The sequence below is a fragment of the Lygodium microphyllum genome, chromosome 1, assembly GCF_053477565.2.
Source record: "Lygodium microphyllum isolate KBCC chromosome 1, Lygodium_microphyllum_v1.1.10, whole genome shotgun sequence".
Classification (NCBI taxonomy): Eukaryota; Viridiplantae; Streptophyta; class Polypodiopsida; order Schizaeales; family Lygodiaceae; genus Lygodium; species Lygodium microphyllum.
The window spans coordinates 158,147,896-158,169,410 of record NC_141135.1 but is presented as its reverse complement, the minus strand read 5'-3'; the positions used below and the strand labels follow the sequence as shown (position 1 = coordinate 158,169,410).

Genomic DNA, 21,515 nt, shown 5'->3' with positions numbered 1-21,515 from the left:
GACTTGTCAGCCCATTACTACTCCTATGGATCCGAATTGGAAGGCCGCTTCACATTCAGATTCTCCCATGATGGATACTTCACGCTATCGTCAGTTGATTGGATCCTTGATTTGGCTTCTCAACACTCGTCTTGATCTTTGTTTTGCTGTGGGTCTTTTGACAGAGTTCATGACGGAACCCAAACAGATGCATTGGCAAGCTACCTTGAGGATTCTTCAGTATTTGAGGGGGACTTCTGACTTAGGGATTGCTTCAACTCTAGTTCTTGCAGGTTGGAGTGAGTCGAATTGGGCTGGCGAAGTGGACCACCGATGGTCTACTACAGGCTATTGTTTTACCTTGGATACAGGTGTTATCTCTTGGAGTAGCAAGAAGCAGCCCACAGTAGCCCTTTCTTCTACTGAGGCGGAGTATTGTTTTCCACCACATATGAGATTGTGTGGCTTCGGAGATTGTTGGAGGAGCTTGGCTGCTCCCAGACTCATGCTACTCTTCTGCAGTGCGACAATGAGAGTTGCATTGCCTTGGTACGGAATCATGTATTTCATGCCTGGACAAAGCACATTGAGATCCAATATCACTTCATTCGGGAGAAGCTTCTGGATGGGACTATTGATGTGGAGTATTGCAAGATAGAGAATAATCTTGCAGATTTGTTTACGAAGGTGCTTCCCCAAGCTCTTTTTTAGCAGCATTCTAACTCCCTCAGTCTTTTGACCCGTCCAGGATCTGAGAGGGGGTGTTAGCCAGTGTCATTTACTGGACAGTCGGCCAGTCGAACAGCAGAGCAGTACGGATGCCACGTCAGCAGCATATGGCAGCAGGCAAACACGTCAGCACAGTACAGCAGGATGCCACGTCAGCAGGGCTGTGCAATCGGCTAGTTTTTCTGCAGTCGGCTGCATTAAATGCAGCCGACCTAGTGCTAGGAATTCCTATTTTTTCGGCTATTTATAGTCGGTTTTGTGGACACTCCAGCATTCATCTTTTCAAATTCTGATCTTGAGATCTGTTGGCTGAGACAGACTGTGCTCGGGTTGACGGAGATCGAGGTCATCAAGTCGGAGACATACGTAGATATTTTGATCTTGAGATCTGTTGGCTGAGACAGACTGTGCTCGGGTTGACGGAGATCGAGGTCATCAAGTCGCAGACATACGCAGATATTTCCTTTGCCCCCTTGTGTATTTCTACACTCTTATACAGCATACTACACCGCAGATTTTCTGCGTTTACACTATCTCCTTTTCTCTCTCTCTCCTCTCTGTGTTCACTCTCTGTCTTTGCCATACGCTTCCGCATCGCTACACTCTAACACTTCTGTCCCAAAGAGGCAAGCTCACCTCTCATGTCCTCCATCTTCGTGATGTGCTCCTTCATAGAAGGAGAGTCATCAAGACTAAGCATCCACAATTTCTTCTCAAGGGAAATCTTGTGGGCAAAAGTCTTGTGCTGATACAAAGATGAAAGCTTGCGCCTCACCTCTGCCGCAATCTTCAACCTGCAAACATGAACTAGGATAGAGTCTTGAACACTCATAAATAGAAAGGATCGTGGTCAAGAGTTGAGCCGATCCCACAGGGCAACACGGTCCAACGAGATACCCTCAATTGGATCCTCCTAAGGGTGGGGAATAGGCTCAAAAACGAGCTCCCAAAAATCAAAGGTGTTGAGGATGCACTCCACCTTACAAGACCACAATGAGTAGTTGGCACCATTGAGTTTATCTTCTTGGGGTAAGGAAGGAAGAACAAAAACCTAAATAGAGGTATCAAAGAAGACATCTTCACATCAAATGGAGCCTTCATCTCAAATGGGGCCCACTATGAAAGATGAGCAAAAGATGGACGGGTTCAAGGAGACTCCACCCATTGAAACTCCCTATAATCACGTCTCTGCTCAGAATAGTGATGAGACAAAAGCTCCTCATCTAAGTCATCAAAGCCTTGAAACTAATGGTAAGACATCTTCCAAATCTACACTCACCCAGAAATGCTGTGTTTTGATGGAAACTATGTGAATGTCAAAAGGCAATCAACTACGGAAGGTGTAGATGTGCAACCTACACAAAGAAATAGTCACCCGTGGCCACATAAGATGCCGCCACTTGTAGATGATGATGACTGGCTGAAGAAGGCTGTCGCTGAGCAATAAATGCTGCCATTAGGGGTCGCCAAGCTGAAAACACAAATGTAGACCCACCAAATGCTGCCGCCTCCATCAAAAATGGCTGTGTTTGCAGTAAACGCAAGGCTGAGTGGCTGCGTTTGATGGTTGGGCTGATCCTCTACAACAGATCTCAACTCGATGCTCTCACTTAGGCAATGATACCATGTGATAGTGCACAACGGAAGAAAGAACACGAACAGAGAGAGAGAGAGAGAGAGAGAGAGAGCAAGCAAGCAAAAAATGAAGGAAGAAATACTGCACTAACTGAAGATGAATCATGAATAAAATGATGTGGACTGATCAGTGCCTGCACACAGCCTAAGGCATCAGTGAGGGCACCGAATCAGGCTGTATTGATGGCAGCACCATGTAGGAGAGTGTTTGGGAGCCACAGTGTGGTGAAATCTGCAAGAAGAAGTGATCAGCCAAGTGTGGGCTGTGGCTATATATAGCCAAACACGTCTAAAACTGGCCAACTGCTAAAAAGGCCTCTAAATTTGGTCGACCTGCTAAAATAGGTGATATGCCTGCAATAAATGCAATCCAACTGCACATAAAAAATGGGAAAATAATGACAAAATATCCCAAGCAATTGTGGAGCAGGTAGGCACTATTAGGGGGTGGAATCCAACTAACAGACAAAGGAAATGCACAAGAAATGTGCCTAAAATGGAGGAAATGCATAGAAATGCACACTAAACTGTCAGAGCTCCGATGTCTCCATCAATCTCTGACAAGAGCTCACAACCAGGAGATGACAAACTGACATGACTAAATAGGGCAAGCTAACAGTCATTGCCTTAAAAGTCCAAATCTTATCATGAATGAGTGACAACAGGAAATCTGTCATAACCATCATGAAAACCAAAGATTTGAAATAGACTGAAAAATTCAGACCCTCATACCACCCTCTATTATGTGGCATTAGCCACATCATGTTACAAAATTCAAATTATGCTGGAGGAGTATAAAATTCAACACTCTATAGACTACAAAGATTATTATATTAAGGGCAAAAATAAGAAATCGTATTACTTTGATGACAGTTTTTCTTTTTTTTGAAGTTCAAAGCATGGTCTAAATATCAAAGATGGCCATTGAAGAACTAGAGAGAAGAACCAGAAGGGTCAAGGTATTTGACAGTAAGAAACCCAAGTCTACTAAAACAATGGCAACCATTCACTGAATTCGTGCTTGGTTCTTGCAAAGTTTATCATAATAAAAACTTATCAAAACAAGGAATCACCTCGTCATGGTGTATGGAATCTAAATTCTATTACATGCACATGAAGTTTAGCTCCAGTGGTTCGCAAATTTACTTCCAAAGATTTTCTCCATGCCTGTAATCCTACCTCAGAGCCACAGCTTTCCTTATAGAGATGGCCCAGTATTGGGAAATAATGCTGCATAAAATGTTGCACACATAGGATCACTAGAAGCTGGACATCTTTCCAGTCAAAATTTGGACGCCAATAGAGCTGCCAGCAAAGGCTGCTGAAACTCAGCTATCCTTGGTCTTATTTTATCTCTGAAATCTTTATGTACTGTTGATAAAATAATGGAGGGAAAGCCTCTCGGAACTAAACAAATAAACAAGGATGTTATCTTACAGCCTACTAACACTACCAGAACCTCACACTCAACTGAACAGTGTTTGATTATAATACTCAACTAAACGAGATAATACTGAAGTGGGTTAAAGCTCGAGATATATCCCCTGTATTATTCATTTATAATCTATACACTCAGGACTTGATGATCAAAGCAAGTTAGAGCACTTGCCTAGACGATCCAGAGCAGATGGAGGCATGATGACTGCAAAGAAATAGAAAAAGCAAGTCAGAAAAAAGTCAGGCCATATTTGATAATTCATATGAGAAAAGGAGTTACCTTTGTCACCATTCTCCAGTTGAGGCTGCAAATTGCAGAGTCCATATTAGTAATGATCACATTGAAACAACATACCCACTTCAAACAAAGTGTGTTCCTTAAATAGCTAGGAGAGGATTCAGGTACATACTTTGTCAATAAAAGACATAGGATAGCAGCGGTAATTCTGCTCAAACGGTGCACTAGGATAGCCCAACCCATATCCCCCAAAAAACTGCAAATACAGAATATAAATGCATTATTCGACTTTCTAAGGTTTTACGCTCTCTTCATCACTGTTCAGACTCTAGAACCTATACTCTTTCAAATTTGTCAGTTACCAAAAAAAAAAATCACTGTAAGTACCTCCATTCAGCAAAGCATGAAGTGTCAAAACAATACCACAGTAAACATGTGATGGTAATTGCTCAACAAACGCTGCACACATTGCTCTTTGCCAAGCCCACTGTGTCCTTACCATTGCAAAAGGATCAACGTTTTGGGGATAGGGATCTGCCAGCTTTATTCTGTTGCAAATAGCCCGCAGTGTTCTTTAGACCACGTCTAGAAATGGTCAGTAGTCTGCATCAATCAAACCAAGCCAAGCACATAAGCTTCACAAACTCGATAAAAACTCAGACATTGACCCCTTACAATTTGCATATTAACACTCTTGTTAGATATAGTTCTAGGTGTGAAGTATCTGTGTTGAGATGATGCGTGAGCAGGTGCAGTAAGTGGATCTGCATAGGAGAGAAAAGGATGAGATGTGCTACATCATTATGATGGCACGCCCTCCAAATGTGGATTTTTTAAGGTGAAAATCGAGGGGCAATTGGCCCAAATTGCTGGCTGATTGTTTGTACAGTAAGGGACTTTTGGATTAGCCAAGGAGATTGGAGAATCTTGGCTTGTAATTAATCCATTGGCAATTGAAGTTAAAGAAATACCGAAAGGGACGCCAATTTTGGGGCCAACAAGGTGTCTATTGTCCAAGATTGCTTAAGGTAATGTGTGCATTTCAATTAGTTTATGCTCAATTCTTAATTGCTGTAATTTAGTGCTTGATCAAGTTTTACCACCCTATCCGAAGAGAAAGGCTGGTTTCAAGGTTCCATCGCCAAGATACCATCAATTCCCTTGAATTGGTGGGCCCAAGGCACCTAATTGGAAGTCAAAAGCTTTGCTCTAGTGCTAAAGTTGTATTCCGCTGAGCATTACAACAAGAATGTCTTCAGATAGTGAGATGGGATCAAGCAAGAATGATGCTGCTCAATTTGAAAATTCACAAAGTGTTGGGAAAAATGCAATGCCTAATCTTGGACAGGGCACACAGTATGGATAGCAAGCTAATAATGCTGGTTTAGACCAAAATGTGGATCCTTCTAGGCCTTTAGATGTTGATGATCAACAAGAGGAAAAGAAATGTGATGACCAGTTAAAATATCAGCTAAGGCAATTAGCAAATGATCCTCCGTTCATGCACTTTTTGAACCTTAAGGGAGGGCAGCAAAGGTAAGAAGAGGAAATGGTCTTCAAGAGCTTCAAGACAACAAGTTGAACCAAAGAAAGAGCCAATACAGCAACATGATGTTCCAAATGTAGATAGTAAGCACAAGCAAATGGTACCAATGGGGCAATTTATGCATATGCAAGGCCAACTTGAAAGTGCCAATCCAATGTTTTTTGGACAACAACGCATGCACGCAATATTTCCATGCTATGGTGGATCAAGGACCATTCTTGTATATATTCCAATCTCGCTCTCCCATTCTAGTGTGGTTTGAAAGCTATAGCAGCAAGACGAGATGCATGCTTGCTAGCTTTTGCAGTGGGTAGCAAGAAAAGAGTGTTTTGCAGCCAATCCAATGTTTTTTGGACAACAAGGCATGCACGCAATATTTCCATGCTATGGTGGATCAAGGACCATTCTTGTGTATATTCCAATCTCGCTCTCCCATTCTAGTGTGGTTTGAAAGCTATAACAGCAAGAGGAGATGCATGCTTGCTAGCTTTTGCGGTGGGTAGCAAGAAAACAGTGTTTTGCAGCCATTGCAAGGTGCTGAACAACAAGTAATCAACCTACATCTTCTTTCTCTCTCTTGGGCTGCACGAGCTCTGCTTTACAGCAGATCAGAATTTGGGTTTGTTGTTCGCAACAAATTAGGAGCTAAACTTTGCAAATATTAGTCAATCTTCGTGTTGAATTACTTGTTGAAGACATTCCAACCAAAACCCCTAATTAGCCCCTTGCTTTGGGTCACCAAATCATTGCAGATTTAGGGCAGACATTAGAATAAATGTTTAAAAGCGTGCAGGTCTGATTTCCAGCCATTGAAAGTATTATATTTGGCATCCGTGTCTTAGGACAAATGCATGTTAGAGATTTGGTTTTATGGTCACTAGGTTTACATGTCTGAATGACTTCAATTTTACAATGAATTGAAGGTGCATTGGTTAAGGAAAAGCTCCAAGATGGTTGGACAATCAGGGTTGAGGCCTCATTTAATGAATCACATTGGCTTGGGACTAAGATTCATGTAGATTCCTTGTTGATTGCAATGTGGTAGTAGTGAGAGACCTTGGATGCATTTTTCAATGTCATGTTGGTCAACGCTAGAGAGATTGCAGCTTTGATACTTGAAGACGCAACAGTTTGAGCGTGTAATTGAGATCGATTCAAAGTTCATTGGTCAAGGTTGGTGAGAGCAGCTCAAAACATATTGGGATACTTCACAATCTTCTTCACTCACTCAAGGACGTCTATAGGTAGACAAAAAAATTTGACAACACTTTGGCTACAAGTAGGGGCAGCCAATCAATTGGAGGTTCCCACTGAGTTGCCTCAATCTTACAGTCAAAGAAGTCATCTACCCCGACAACAACTCGATCGACCTCCAAGTTGCGTTTTAAAAAAAAGAATGGCAAGCGTAAGGTCACTCACAACAAGGATTGCTCAAAGGGCTATTGTTTCGTTTGCCATCAAATGAATCATTTTCATGGTGATCATGAATGTCCCCAAGACAAAAAGGCAAAGTCTAATTCCGAGGACTTCAATAAATACTATTGATGCTCCAAGTATTTCTTCTGAAATTTTATTCTCAAATAATGTTTTATTAATGCTAGCAATAATAGTAGTCCCATTAATAAAATTGTTTTTAGCCCGCATGATCTTTCAAAGGTCATTGGGCGTATAAATGGCCAAGACATCACAGATTTATTTGATAATGGTTCTACTCATAATTTTATTTCTTCTTGCTTGATACAGAGATTGCAACTCCACACAGTACCCCCGCTGACTAAGTTTATTGTGTCCAATATGCAAAGGGCACTACAAAGGATCGCTAGGATCACATGATACTAGACTTCGATCTTTCGATCCAACAATATCATTAGATCATGGATTTCCAACTTATGAGCCTTGACCATAAGGATGTCATTCTTGGCATGTAATGGCTCTTTTAACAATGCTCCTCCTTGTATATTAATTATAAAAATCATGGATTTTTTTTTAGCTTGATGGTCATTTCCATATGATCAAGGGTTGTTTACCCTCCACGATCACTGAAAATAATGTATATATGATTTTAGCAATGGAGTTTACTCAATATGTTTCCGATCCAACTATTACTACTATTTGTTTCATTGAAAAAGTTCCATCATCTAATTATCAATGTAATTCAATTTCTTTTAATAATAATCTTAATATAAGTTCAAATGTAAGTAAGTATTTGGATTTGATATTACATGAGTATGCTAATGTTTTTCCATTCGAGCTACTTGATAGACTTGCGCCATCTCGCGTAGCCTTAAATCATAGGGTTAAAACTTTGCCCTTTCCGATAGCCATCCCGTCTCTCAACAACATTATAGGTTTAGCCCGAAAGAGGAGAAGATAGCTAAGTAGCTTCAAGACTATTTTGCTAAGGGTTATATTGAGCCAAGTAAATCCGTATGGGACGCACATGTCCTTCTTGCCAAAACGAAAGATAGCATAATGCCCATCTATGTCAATTACAAGGGTCTCAATAGGGTAACTATCAAGAATAAATATCCATTGCCAATGATAGATGACCTTATAGATTAGCTTTGTGGTGCACACTATTATACCAAAATCGATTTAAAGTTCCGATAGCTTCGGAGAATGTCTCAAAAACTGCATTTCGAAGCGGTATGGATGTTATCAATTTTTATGTATCTTGAAATGTGGACAATCATTTTTCTCAATGACATCTTTATTTATAGGAAGTCGTTAAGAAACATACCAAAAACTTATATATCATCTTACATCTCTTGAGATGAGAGCGATTGTTTGCTAAACTATCCAAGTGTATATTCTTTTGCACAAAGTTATTATACCTTGGTCATATCATCTCGAATGATAGCATTCAGATTAATCCGAAAAGATATGAGCAGTGCTCAATTGGCCTATTCCAAGGACCATAAGGTAAGTAAAATCTTTTTTAGGTTTTACAAGATTTTTTAAAAATTCGTTAAGAACTATACTCATATTACTAAACCCTTTACACATTTGCTTAAGGGTATCCAAAGCAAAAAGAAGCACCTTAGTCCGTTGATTGTTTAGTCTAGTGAGCTCAATTAATGTTTTCAAACATTGAAATGGCCCGGCTTGGTACCTTTGTACTGATGTTGCAGATTATTGATTCAAATAAACCTTTTGAGGTTCATACAGATGCAAGTGATTATGCTTTAGGTGCTATCCTTTATCAAGATGGCTAACCTATCACATTCTAGAGCCGTAAGCTCGCCGATGACGAAACACATTATACTACCTAAGAGAAGTAATTATTAGTGACTATCCATACGCTTAAAGTATGGCGTTATTATTTGTATAATGCCATGTTCATTATTTAAACAAACCCCCATTCATTGAAATACTTTGAAATTTGTTATAGGAAAGACACAACTAATATGATTGCCAATACTCTCAGTCGAATTACTAGAGATGCCTTGTCCTCCTTTGAAATTTCGACTAACTTCTTTCTTTCAAAGGGCGTTGCCAAAATTATCTTCACTTTAGAAATATCTTGCAACTAGTTCAAGAGGGACCTAGTAGCCCAAGAAGTTTAGGCGGTCAGCACAAACCATCATTCATTGAAATACCTATGTGACATACAAATAAAGAATTGGGTATCATACAAATAATAAACTAGGCGTCATTATTTATATGACACCTAGTTCATTATTTGAACAGACCGCCATTCATTGAAATACCTAAGTGACCAGTCCAATCTTTGTGGCCACAAGGCAAGATGAGTGGAGCTTTTGCAAGAGTTGACTTTGAAATTCGCTATAGGAAGGACACAGCTAATATGGCTGCCGATGCTCTTAGTTGAATTCCTAAATATGCCTTGTCCTTCTCCAAAATTTCAACAAATTTCTTTCTCTCAGAGGGCATTGCCAAAATAATCTTCACTTTGGTAAGATCTAACAACTAGTTCAAGAGGCACCTAGTAGTCCATAAAGTTTAGGTGGTCTAGACACTCGAAGGCTAGCTATTGAAATAAAGATGGCGAAAAGTATTATGTTTGGAATAGATTACTTTTTAAACAAGGCAAAGTGTATATGCCTGATCATTAGGATATCTGCAAGAAAATTTTATATGAGTGTAATGATGCGCCAAGCATTAGACATCTTGGCATACACCAAACTTTGGTCTTGGTTATCCATTATTTTCATTGGCTGCATATTAAGACTATGGCTCAGTCTTGTGTGCATGAGTACTCACAGTGTCAGCTTAACAAAGTTGAACAGCACAAATAGGCGGGGATGTTACACACAAGCTCATGTCGTGTCTCATGTGCAAGTTGGATCCTAGGGGGATGTTTCAATGGAGGCACAAGATGCAATCGCAAAAAAGATAATTATGCCAACGCCAGGGCAATGGCTTGGGGGGCAACCAACTAAGCAGGAGGAGCTCAATGGCAATGGCTAGTGATGAACAATCGCGAGCAATTGAGATGGAGGTAAGTGGCTCTAATACCACTGTTGGCCTAGATGAGAAATAATTATGCAATTAATTTAATAGAAAATGAATGAGAATGAAATAATGAATCGATGCACAAGAATACTCAATCAAAAATGAAAGGCGATGCATAAATGAGTGAGAGAGAATACAATGCTCAAGGCAACCAAAATTAATAATGCCACACTTATGTCCTAATAATGCACAAAGAATCCTTTTATGATAAAATGAACCCCTAATGGCTTAACCATCATAGAAAACCCTAAATAAAACCCTAACCCTAGTGTCACTTGATGCCTCAAACACTAGGGGTAACAACTACATCTAAGGACAATTTAAATGCTTAGGGAACCCAAATCATGGATCAAAGGGCCTCAACGCATAGCCCATGAGGCCTTTTGATCCATTGGCCTACATTGAACCACTTGGCCTAATAGCCATATGGAAGATAGGGTGAGGCTCCACAGAAGAAGATTCGTCCAAAGTGTAGATATATACCAAGCTCACATCCTCCTTCGTCTTTAAAAAGTTAAGGTGGGCTTGTGGATCAAAGCCTATCAATCCAATACTCTCTCCAAAGTTGATAAGGGTACAGATTGTGATGGTTGTCCAACAGCATCGTGACCCTAAGTTCTCCATAGGCCTTGATGCCCATCTAATTGTAAATAAGCAAGAGGCAAACCACCACTCTGCTTCCACCAAGGGGGATCACCTACAATAGGTGGAACGGAGACCTAAGTGGAAGTGGATTTAGCCAGGGCAAGGTGTCTGGCCATTCTTCTCTGTCGCATATATTGCTAAGGGAACACATTAACAAGCTAAGGCAGCTACAAATGCAGGTTCAGAATGCGGGGAAGCCGATTTCCTCCGAAGACATGGCGATCACACTATTGTCCCAGTTGCCGCCACGATTCGGTACATTTTACTCTGCCCTTATTGCTTCGGGGCGAGAGTCTACTCTTCGGTGGGAAGAGTTGGTCCCTATGGTCTTGGACCAAGAGGAACAGTTAAAGGGACAGAATGCTTCCAAGACGGAGGCGTTGACAGGTCAAGCCTCTCAGAAGAAGGGGAAGGACCAAAAGAAGAAGAAGGGGGATAACAAGTCCAAGAAGGACAAGGAGAAGGACAAGGACAAAGACTCCACATGTCATATTTGTGGAAAGACTGGCCATTGGAAGAAGGATTGCCCTGACAAAGACTCGAAGGACACCAAGAAGAAGGAAACCAAGGATTCTGGAGCGGTAGCTGCACCCTCATCAGCTGCATTTCTACATCTAGTTGTCATTGAGGACGCTTCACCGAATGCTTCTGATGCTGCGATGACGGCTCCCCAAGCTCGAGAGTGGATTGTTGATAGTGGTGCCTCACGGCACATGACTCCTTCCTCAGATGGTATTGCCCAGCTGCGCCCTTCACGTGGGCAGGTTCTCATTGGAGACAGCTCTTCAGTTTCTATTGCAGGTCGGGGTAAGATGCAGCTTATTCCGGATGGACGAGGTGGCACCCATACCTCAGAGGTTTTGCATGTACCAGGATTAGGGTACCATCTCCTTTCAGTTCATAAGATTTGCTCCCTTGGTCTTTTGGTGGAGTTTGACAGTTCTACTGTGCGAGTCCTTGATCGTGAATCGAGGAAGGTTCTATCATCTGGATATGAGGAGAACGGCATTTACAAACTGAAGTCTTCCACTGCCCTCTCTACTCTTCTTCTTACCTCACAGTCACAGTCTGAAATATGGCATGCTAGGTTTGGTCACCTGAACTATGACTATCTTCGGAGGGCGTCACGCGGCCAGCTTGTTCGAGGGTTGCCGGATATAGTGGTGAGCCAGCAGCCATGTGTCTCCTGCATACGGGGGAAGCAGCATAGAGATGCCATTCCCCACACCGCCTCACGGCGGTCTACTTCACCGATGGAGTTAGTATCTACGGATCTATGCGGCCCTATGAGGAATGAGTCCCTGCGTGGGAGCTCGTACTTCATGCTGATCGTGGATGACTATAGCAGGATGACATGGGCCTATTTTTTGGCACTAAAGTCAGAAGCCTTCTCGCACTTCAAGGATTGGCTTCTCTTTGAGGAGAACCGATCAGGCCGGAAGTTGAAGACCTTGCGATCCGACAAGGGAGGTGAATTTGTGTCTAATGAATTTGCTCGGTTTTGTGCAGATAGAGGAATTCACCAGGAGTTTGCCAATACCAATACTCCTCAAGAAAATGGTATTCTAGAACGGAAGAACCGCAGTGTGATCGAGATGGCGCGCACCATGATGGAGCACCGACAGACCCCTCAGGTTCTGTGGGCCGAGGCTGTGGCTACTGCAATCCACATCCTTAATCGATCCCCTACTTCGGCCGTGGAAGGGATGACTCCGTTTGAGGCTTATTTTGGGACGAAGCCAGATGTTTCTTACTTTCGGGTCTTTGGGTGTGATGCCTATGTTCACATTCCCAAGGATCACCGTGACAAATTTGAAGCGGCTTCCCGAAAACAGGTATTTGTTGGCTACAGCTCCCAGTCCCAAGGCTACCGACTGTATGATCCCGTCAAGCGGGATGTATATACTAGCCGTGATGTGCGGTTTGTGGAGGTTCCGGCTTCTTCAACGGGTGCGGAGCACCCCGTTCTTGGAGATCCAGGGGAGAGTTGGGCTCCTTCTACAGTTCCACTGGAGCCCGTGCCTTTTGATTATGATTCTGTTTCTGACACAGAGTCTACTGTTCCACCGGACCCTTCTGAGGAGTTACCCCCGGTGGACATTCCAGAGTCTTCTACTGATGGAGACCGACGAGGGGACGTTCGGCCTCCTCCTCGCTGGGCCCGTGACACACTCCGTGATTCAGGGATCGAGGGGGTTCCTAAGGAGTGGGGACCGCAGGATGGTCCGCGGCGGTCACGGAGGCACCAGGCGCATTCTTCGGAGCTTGCTTGCTCCAATTATTGTTTGATGTCCCGTGTTATGCAGGATCGAGAGCCCACCTCCGTGAAGGAGGCTTTACAGTCCGCCCCATGGAAGAAAGCTATGGAAGCTGAGTTGGAGGCTATTGAGAGGAATGGCACTTGGTTACTTGTGCCACGCCCCCCGAAGAAGAAGGTGATTGGAGTCAAGTGGGTCTTCAAGACCAAATATCTCAGTGATGGTACTTTGGATAAGCACAAGGCTCGCCTTGTTGCTAAGGGTTTTGCCCAGCGCCCAGGGATTGACTGTCATGACACCTTTGCCCCTACAGCTCGTATGGCAACCATTAGAGCTATTCTTGCTTTGGCTGGCCATAGGAGATGGCCTGTTTATCAGTTGGATGTGAAGTTGGCCTTCCTGAATGGTGATTTGAAGGAGGAGATCTACGTTGAGCAGCCTCCTGGCTTTGGTTCTTCAGATGGGAAAGTCTACAGGTTGAAGAAGGCCCTGTATGGTCTCAAGCAGGCCCCGCGAGCTTGGAACGAGAAGATTGATTCGTTCCTCCAGTCTCAGTTGGGATATCGGCGGTCCAAGGCCGATCCGCAGCTGTATGTTCACACTTCCGAGGATGGTTGTGTGCTGTTTGTATTATATGTTGATGATTTGATTGTCACAGGTAATGATGCACAGCAGGTCCAGGAGACAAAGTCAGCTTTACATCGGACGTTCGAGATGCCGGATTTGGGGCTACTCCATTTCTTTCTAGGACATGAGATTTATCAGTCTCAGAGGGGGATTTTTCTCTCCCAACAGAGATATGTCCAGGAGCTCTTGGTGTCTTTTGAGATGGAAGATTGTCGGGCCCTCTCTACTCCTATGGATCCGAACTGGAAGGCCACTTCCCACTCAGCTTCTCCTTTGGCGGATGCTTCCCGCTATCGACAGTTGATAGGGTCTTTGATTTGGCTTCTCAACACCAGGGTTGATCTATGTTTTCCTGTTGGGCTCTTGGCAGGGTTCATAAGTGAACCTAAGACGGTGCATTGGCAGGCTGCTCAGAGGATACTTCGGTATCTGAGGGGGACGTCTGATTTGGGGATTCAGTACCCCGCAGGGACAGATGGGTCAGATCTTGTACTTGCAGGTTGGAGCGACTCGGATTGGGCCGGTGACGTGGACCACAGGCGGTCTACAACAGGTTACTGCTTTACTTTGGGTGCAGGTGTTATTTCATGGAGTAGCAAGAAGCAGCCCACGGTAGCCCTTTCGTCTACTGAGGCGGAGTATCGGGCCGCGTCTTCCACCACATGCGAGGTTGTGTAGCTTCGGAGATTGTTGGAGGAGCTTAGGTGCCCCCAGACTCGTCCTACATTGCTGCGATGTGACAATGAGAGTTGCATTGCCTTGGCGAGGAACCCTGTTTTTCATGCCCGGACGAAGCACATTGAGATTCAGTACCATTTCATCCGAGAAAAGCTTTTGGATGAGACCATCACTGTGGAGTATTGCAAGACGGAGGATAATCTTGCGGATTTGTTTACGAAGGCGCTTCCACAGGCTCTACTTCGGCAACATTCCAGATCCCTCAGGCTTCTGCCCTGTCCAGCCTCTGAGAGGGGGTGTCAGAGATCATAGCCTATCTTGGAGGGCAGTCGGACCAGCAGCAGCTGTCGGACTGTGCAGTCGGACTGCCACGTGGCAGTCCGACTGCCTGCAGCGGATTTATTCCAGGCTGCGCCCTATTTCTGGCGCCCCATTCCAGGCAGTTTTTCGGCTATATATTGCCGACGTTTCCAGCAGTCTGGCCATTCTTCTCTGTCGCAGATTACAGACCGGTGCCGTGCAGATTTCTGTCTCTGTTCACAGATTTCAGACAGCAGACAGTGCAGACTGCAGCAGACTTCGAGGTGGACAGCAGGTCGCATCGTCGAGGTGGAGACACGCAGTCCAGCGCACTGCGCCCGTGTATATCTTTGTATTCAGCATTCTTTATACAGCAGATCTTCATTGTACACTGTCTCTTTCTCTCCCTTTTCTCTCTGCGTTCTCTCTCTCTCAGTCCTACGCTTCCGCACCGCTGCACTCTAACACAAGGTACCCTTGACCTTAGATCAACACTCATTGTGATTGGCAACATGACCTTAGGTCTCCATATGCATGTTAGTAGTCATGTTTGTTATGCCTTGTTATCTCCTACCTGTGAGCCTCAGTCTCAGTCAGACGAGGACTTTAGGAGCTCTAACCTATCTATCACTTGTTTTGACGGAGGAGATAGCTCCTTCAAGAGCACTCAATTTATTGCATTTCAATTCTCCTCCGGTTGGGATTTTATGTGCATTTTCTAGGCAGTTTCTACATTCTTCAACTTGCACTCACCTGCCGTACATTGTCCACTCTTTCCCAAAAAAAATTGAGCATTTTTGGCATTTTTACCAACATTAAATGTTGGTTGGCCATATTTTGGCCCCAGGTTTCAAGTCAGTCAATTTTTGGAATATTTGGCTATTTATAGCCATTTCCCACTTAGCAACCAATTATCTCATGCAATTTTCTTCCTCTCCAGCAAGTGCACACTTCGACTCCGTCATCTTCCTCCATCTTCAATGCTTCCGTCATCATCAACCTGATCTCATGGCCTCATTGACGCTATGGGCTACGTGCAAGGATTGATCAATCCTCCTATATTCAGCATTTGTTCCTTGTTCAGTGCAAGTTCTCTTCTTCTTCTCTTATAGATTGTCCCTCTTCTTCTCTGTTCAAGTTCCTTAATCCATTGCGCACTCTCACATGGTATCCAAGCATGGTATCATTGTCTAGGAGAGACACAAAGCTAACTTCTTGCGGAGGAGACCACCCCAGGCTGCCAAGTGGCCTTGCCATGTCAGCGTTTTGCTGAAAATGCAGCTTTCTACTTGGAGGCGTCTGCTTGTCTTGTGCCAAGTACCCGTTTTGCTGCCCACTTTCTCTCCTATTGGAGGCAACAAGCTTCCTCAATCACGTGACAGTCTTTTGCTGCAAGCGCAGGGTTCCTTGGTCAAGCGACAGCTCTCCTCATCATAAGCACATAGTCCTTGTGCAGGCAACAATCCCAGTCGCTTGACCAAGGAACCCTGCGCTTGCAGCAAAAGACTGTCACGTGATTGAGGAAGCTTGCTGCCCACTTTCTCTCCTATTGGAGGCAACAAGCTTCCTCAATCACGTGACAGTCTTTTGCTGCAAGTGCAGGGTTCCTTGGTCAAGCGACAGCTCTCCTCATCATAAGCACATAGTCCTTGTGCAGGCAACAATCTATCTCCCCCAAGCAGACCCTCTACATCAACTTCCTTGTGATCCTATAGCCGTTTCCTCCTGTTTCGGAGTTGTCTACTACCAATACACAGATTTCTTGTGGGTGTCTTGTACAATATCAAAGATGTCTTATCACCAATTCTTTGCTAACTCAAAGAATGAGGTCTCTATTCCTTTCTTTGAGAGACGGAGAGATTTTCATGCTAGTTCACACGACGACCAGAGGTTGCCCAACCCATTTGTACAGGATCCCTCTCCTCCCCATTCTCTCCATGTTTCACAGAAGGCTTGATCTACTGGCCTTCATATGCCATTCATGGCATCCTCGCTACACGCACCAGTGCTCCCTTCTTTGCCCAAAGAAGACTAGCTTGATGGTTTCAATTACTCACTTTGGTTGTATAAAGTGGAGTGGTATCAATGCCTTCAATCTTTGGAAGTTTGTTGCCCACCCTATTCCCCGTCTAGTAGAGGATCCACAGTTGGATCATTGATGGATCATGCGGCCTTATGGAATCGGCTCAACTCTAGAGCCCAATCTTTCCTCTTTATGAGCTTACAAGATTCTGTCCTAGTGTATATGCGCAAGTTTCGAAAAGCAGTGAAAGTGTAGACAAAGCTTGCTTCTTTGTACCATCAGAAGACATTTGCCCACCGGATTACTCTTGAAAAGGAGTTACAAATGCTCAGTGTTGATGACTCACCTTCCATGAAGGATCATATCAATAGGTTGGAGGACATGAGAGATGAGCATGCGTCCCTTGGCAAGATGATCTCTTCAAAGGATATGCCTATGATTCTTTTGACTCAGCTACCATCTCCCCGATTTGATTTCTACACCAGCCTTCTTACACCAAGGACCTGTGAGAAGCTTCTATGGGAGGAGCTTGCCCCGCTTGTTTTAGAGCATGACGAGCGTGCCAAAGAGGTAGCCAATGGATCCATCTTCATCAAAGCTTTTGATACAGGTTTAAGAGGGGTGACAAAGAAGAAAGGGAAGTCAAAGGCTAAAAGATAGGAGAGTTCTTCAGATTCTGACTTTGACTTGGAGAAGCCTACATGCCCATACTATGGAAAGGGGACACATCCAAAGGAGAAATGCTGGAAGAAATACCCTCATCTTCGTCCAAGAGCAAAGGATAGAGCTAAAACATCCAAGCCTTCTATCTCTGCTCCAACAATTACTCATGAGTCAGTATTCCTTCATATTGTTGACTTGGAGGAGTCTTCTTCAATGGTCATGTCATCTTCTAAGCAGCCTTGGCTGGTTGATAGTGGAGCTTCTCATCATATGACTCCACGAGGTGATTTGCTAGTTCACATGATGCCTTATGGCATTAACTCAACTCTAGAGCTCGATCTTTTCTCTTTACAAGCTTACAAGATTCTGTCCTACTACATGTGTGCAAATTGCAGAAAGTAGAAGAAGTGTGGACAAAGCTTGCTTCTTGGAACCATCAAAAGACATTTCCCCGCCTGATTACTCTCGAGAAGAAATTACGGATGCTCGTTGTTGATGATTCTCCTTCCATAAAGGATCATATCAACACGTTGGAGGATACGAGGGATAAGCTTGCGTCCCTTGGCAAGATGATCTCTTCAAGAATATGGCTATGATTTTTTTGACTTAACTATCATCTCCCCGGTTGGATATCTTCTACACCAGCCTTCTTACATCAAGGATCCATGAGAAGCTTCTATGGAAGGAGCTTGCCCCGCTTGTTTTGGAGTATGACGAGCGCACCAAAGAGATAGCCAATGGATCCACCTCCACCAAAGCTTTTGTTGTAGATTCAGGAGGGGAGAGGAAGAAGACAGGGAAGTCAAAGGCTAAAAGATAGGAGAGTTCTTCAAGTTCTAACTTCCCCTATACTCCCCATCCCTTTCAGAGGGGGACAATCTCGATGATGTGACTATGGATTTCCTGGCCCCTAGTGTTTCATAGGGGGTTTCCTGGGATCATAAGGAGCTTCATCGACAATCTCATCGACGAACTTCATCAACATTGGCATTCCTCTTGCTGCCCCAAGATCCATTTCTTCCTTGGCCTTCTACCACATCCAAGATCTGAGAGGGGATGTTAGCAATCATATTTGTTATGCCTTGTCATCTCTTGCCTATGAGTCTCAATCTGAGTGGAGTGAGGACTTTAGGAGCTCTGACCTATCTATCACTTGTTTTGACGGAGGAGATAGCTTATTCTAGAGCACTCAATTTATTGCATTTCAGTGCATTTTCTCCTCCAATAGGGATATTATATGCATTTCCCGAGCAATTTTTTGCATTCTTTAGTCTATCTCACCGGTCGGACATTGTCCGCCCTTTTCAAGAATTTTCTGAGAATTTCTGGCATTTTTACCAACATTAAATTCTGGTCGAACTCGCATTAAATGTTGGTTGGCCATATTTTGGCCCTAGATTTCAGGTCAGCTAGTTTCTAGGATATTTGGCTATTTATAGCCATTTTCCACTTGGCAATTAGTTATCTCATTCATTTTTCTTTCTCTTCAGCAGGTGCACACTCCGACTCCATTATCTTTCTTTGTCTTCGATGGTGCCATCATCATTAGCCTAATCTAATGCCCTCACTAACACTGTGGGCTGCGTACAAGGACTGATCAGTCCTGTTGTATTCAACATTTGTTCCTTATTCAATGCAAGTTTCTTTTATTCTTCTCTTGCAAATTGTGTCTCTCTCTTCCTTTGTGTTCGAGTTCCTTCTTCCGTTGCGCACTCTAACAAGGCCTTGCTACCCATCTAAATGTAAATAAGCAAGAGACAAACCACCACTCTGCCTCCACCAAGGGGAATCACCCACAATAAGTGGGATGGAGATCTAAGTGGAAGGGGATTGGGATAGGGCAGAGCAAGGTTCCCTTGAACTTAGATCGACACTCATTGTGGTTGGCCTTCTAGCAATGTTGACAATTCTAATTCTTCTTGGGTGCATCCTATCAACCTAGCTTAAATCCAAATTGGTTATTTCCTTATTCTTCACCAATCCTTTTAGCTTGATTCTTGTTCTTGCCTTCCCCTTGCTTTCCCTTTTGGGGAGGGGAAACGAGGGGCCCCACTATAGATGACAAAGGAAATTTCTAAAGAACTTGATCAAATAGTCGTGCATAATTCAATAATTTGCATCAAAACTCGTAGAAGGTGCATGGAATGAAAAGAGTTTAATGCCAGCTTCTTTAAGAACAAGGCAACTTGGTCATCATCAAACTTGGGATGTGCAATGGATGAAACTCAACAAGCAATCATCAAGCAGATATACCGCAGCAAACAATGTCTCTAGATTACCACAAAGTGCATCAAGCGACCACTCGATATTTGAGCCTATTTGTATCAAAGGAAAGATCATAGCCTACTTCTTATATTCAACTACTTTGAACAATTGACAAGTATAGATAGAAACTTGTAAACTGATGGAGCCTACAAGGCAAAATCGAAGAATGATTGTCTTTGTTAGGAACAAGCCCACTCTAAAAGTGACACTTTGAAATCGAAGCAAGAGATTACTAAGCCATGAGGGGTCATTGTGCCTACCCTTGCAAGATAATTCCCCTTTAGCAAAAACGTTTCTAATGAACTCCTAATGGAGGCTTTTCAACTTCTTACAGATAGTCATGGAATATCGGGCTACCATAGCACCAGAGGATCTATCGGCTAGCAGGATTTGCATGCCTTTTGTACGGCTCTAACATTCTGGAAGGACAAATAATACAACGTCTTGGAAATCATGTCAAGCTACTCTTGAAGATTCCTCGCCCATGGAGTTTTAGCAGATCGCACTGGCAATGTTGTAAAGTGCTGATGCCTGATCTTGATGCTACATATTTCAGACTGAAATATGAGGGAATAGGTGGCTGTCTATCATTCACAGTGTATCACTAAAGAACATCTAAAGAACGACCCTTTAATGATGCTCTGTCCACTCCAGGAGCCGCGTTGGCAGCTAACTGCCTTCCCATTCTTGTTTTGCAATTTGATCGAGCAGGCCTCGTGAAAGCATGGCGGCGCTTCTTCCTCGTTCCATTATTCCTCGACCTCATCATCCTGGAAGCGCCGGTCTCTCGTCTCCCAAAGTATACTTGATGCGTCTTGTTCGCGCTATACCAGAAAACGTGTTTTTTCCGGAGAGGATCAGAGCTTACCTCTGTCTCTAATGCAGCTGGCATGCGGGATTTCCCAGACAAACAGAAGCATGGCTTGACTAGCAGAATTCTGTCGAGGCTACACACCATCAGATGTAGCGAATTTCTTTCGAGGCCACACACCGGCAGATGGGACCAAACAATGCTTGCAGAAGAGAGGATCAGGGCTTACCTCTCCGATGCGCCCGGTATGCACGGTTTATGAGGCAAACTGAAACGATGGCTCAATTTAACTAGGTGCCACCATAGCCTGCCACCAAACCATTTACTAACTATATTAATTAAGAGTGTACAACTGCACGTGAGCATTGCCCTTTCGAGCATTATTCGAGAAAAATATTTTTTTGATGAAGACATGAAATGTATTAAAAAAGTAAGTAAGGTAAGTATGTACAATGGAGGTCCTGCCCTTATCAACCAATCGCATGACTTACAAGGCTATCCCTTTGCCAAAAACTTGTACAAAATGACATGGTGGAGCTATTCTAATTGGATGAAACGAAGTGAGTTCGTTAGTTTATTTGGCGGAGGCACAACCTATGATCCATTATTAGTGTCCAGTATGGAAGGGGCCTGGGGTTGAACTACTGGGGGGGAGCTGCACAGGTTGGTTCAGAAGTGGTGAAGAGAGGGCTATCATGGGAGCTATTGGGTATGGTGGCATGAGGGTTACTAGTCATTTGACCCGCCGTGTTATCCATTGTAGAATTGTAGAGGGGTTCCCAGTAGCCCGAGAAATTGTTGACTGTGTGCAAATTGGATATTGTATGCGCGCGTAGTGAATGCCGAAAGGTCCCCAAGAACAAAGAACTCTACATAAACTTCATAAAAGCAAGAAGAGAGTCTACACGATATGAGACAAAAAGACAAATTGGGTACAATTTCCCCCCATGCCTTGTGTGAGCGCTTCACAAGGCATGTATTTATAAATTTATTAATCTCCAAGCTCAAAAATAGCCCAATTTACAATTAGAATGCTTTTGGCTTTTGTGTTTGCTTTTGTCCAAATAAAGAATAAAGCAGTTGGGCATCCTAAAAAGTCGAGTTGTGCCCAAATACAATGTCCAATAATAAAATATTTAAACTGAGCCTCTATGCACATACAAAATAATAAATGTTTGTTAAGTGCTTTAATAAATAAGTGCACC

The 21,515-nt window shown here is 43.5% G+C and overlaps 1 protein-coding gene across 2 annotated transcripts in view; it reads right to left on the bottom strand.

The window, feature by feature from the left end:
- LOC148041869 (ubiquitin fusion degradation protein 1 C-like) overlaps positions 1–20,669 on the bottom strand; it is a 42,529-nt gene extending 21,860 nt beyond the window's left edge. The window contains exons 1-5 of one of the 2 annotated variants that reach the window (XM_087683553.1): positions 20,540–20,669; positions 4,518–4,621; positions 4,191–4,274; positions 4,061–4,085; positions 3,953–3,985 (exon numbers count right to left, since the gene is read on the bottom strand). In XM_087683553.1, coding sequence (XP_087539679.1) covers positions 3,953–3,985; positions 4,061–4,085; positions 4,191–4,274; positions 4,518–4,520 — 145 coding nt within the window. In that variant the 5' untranslated portion in view covers positions 4,521–4,621; positions 20,540–20,669. The other variant, XM_087683564.1, reaches the window with a different exon arrangement.
- Positions 20,670–21,515: the final 846 nt, after the last annotated feature.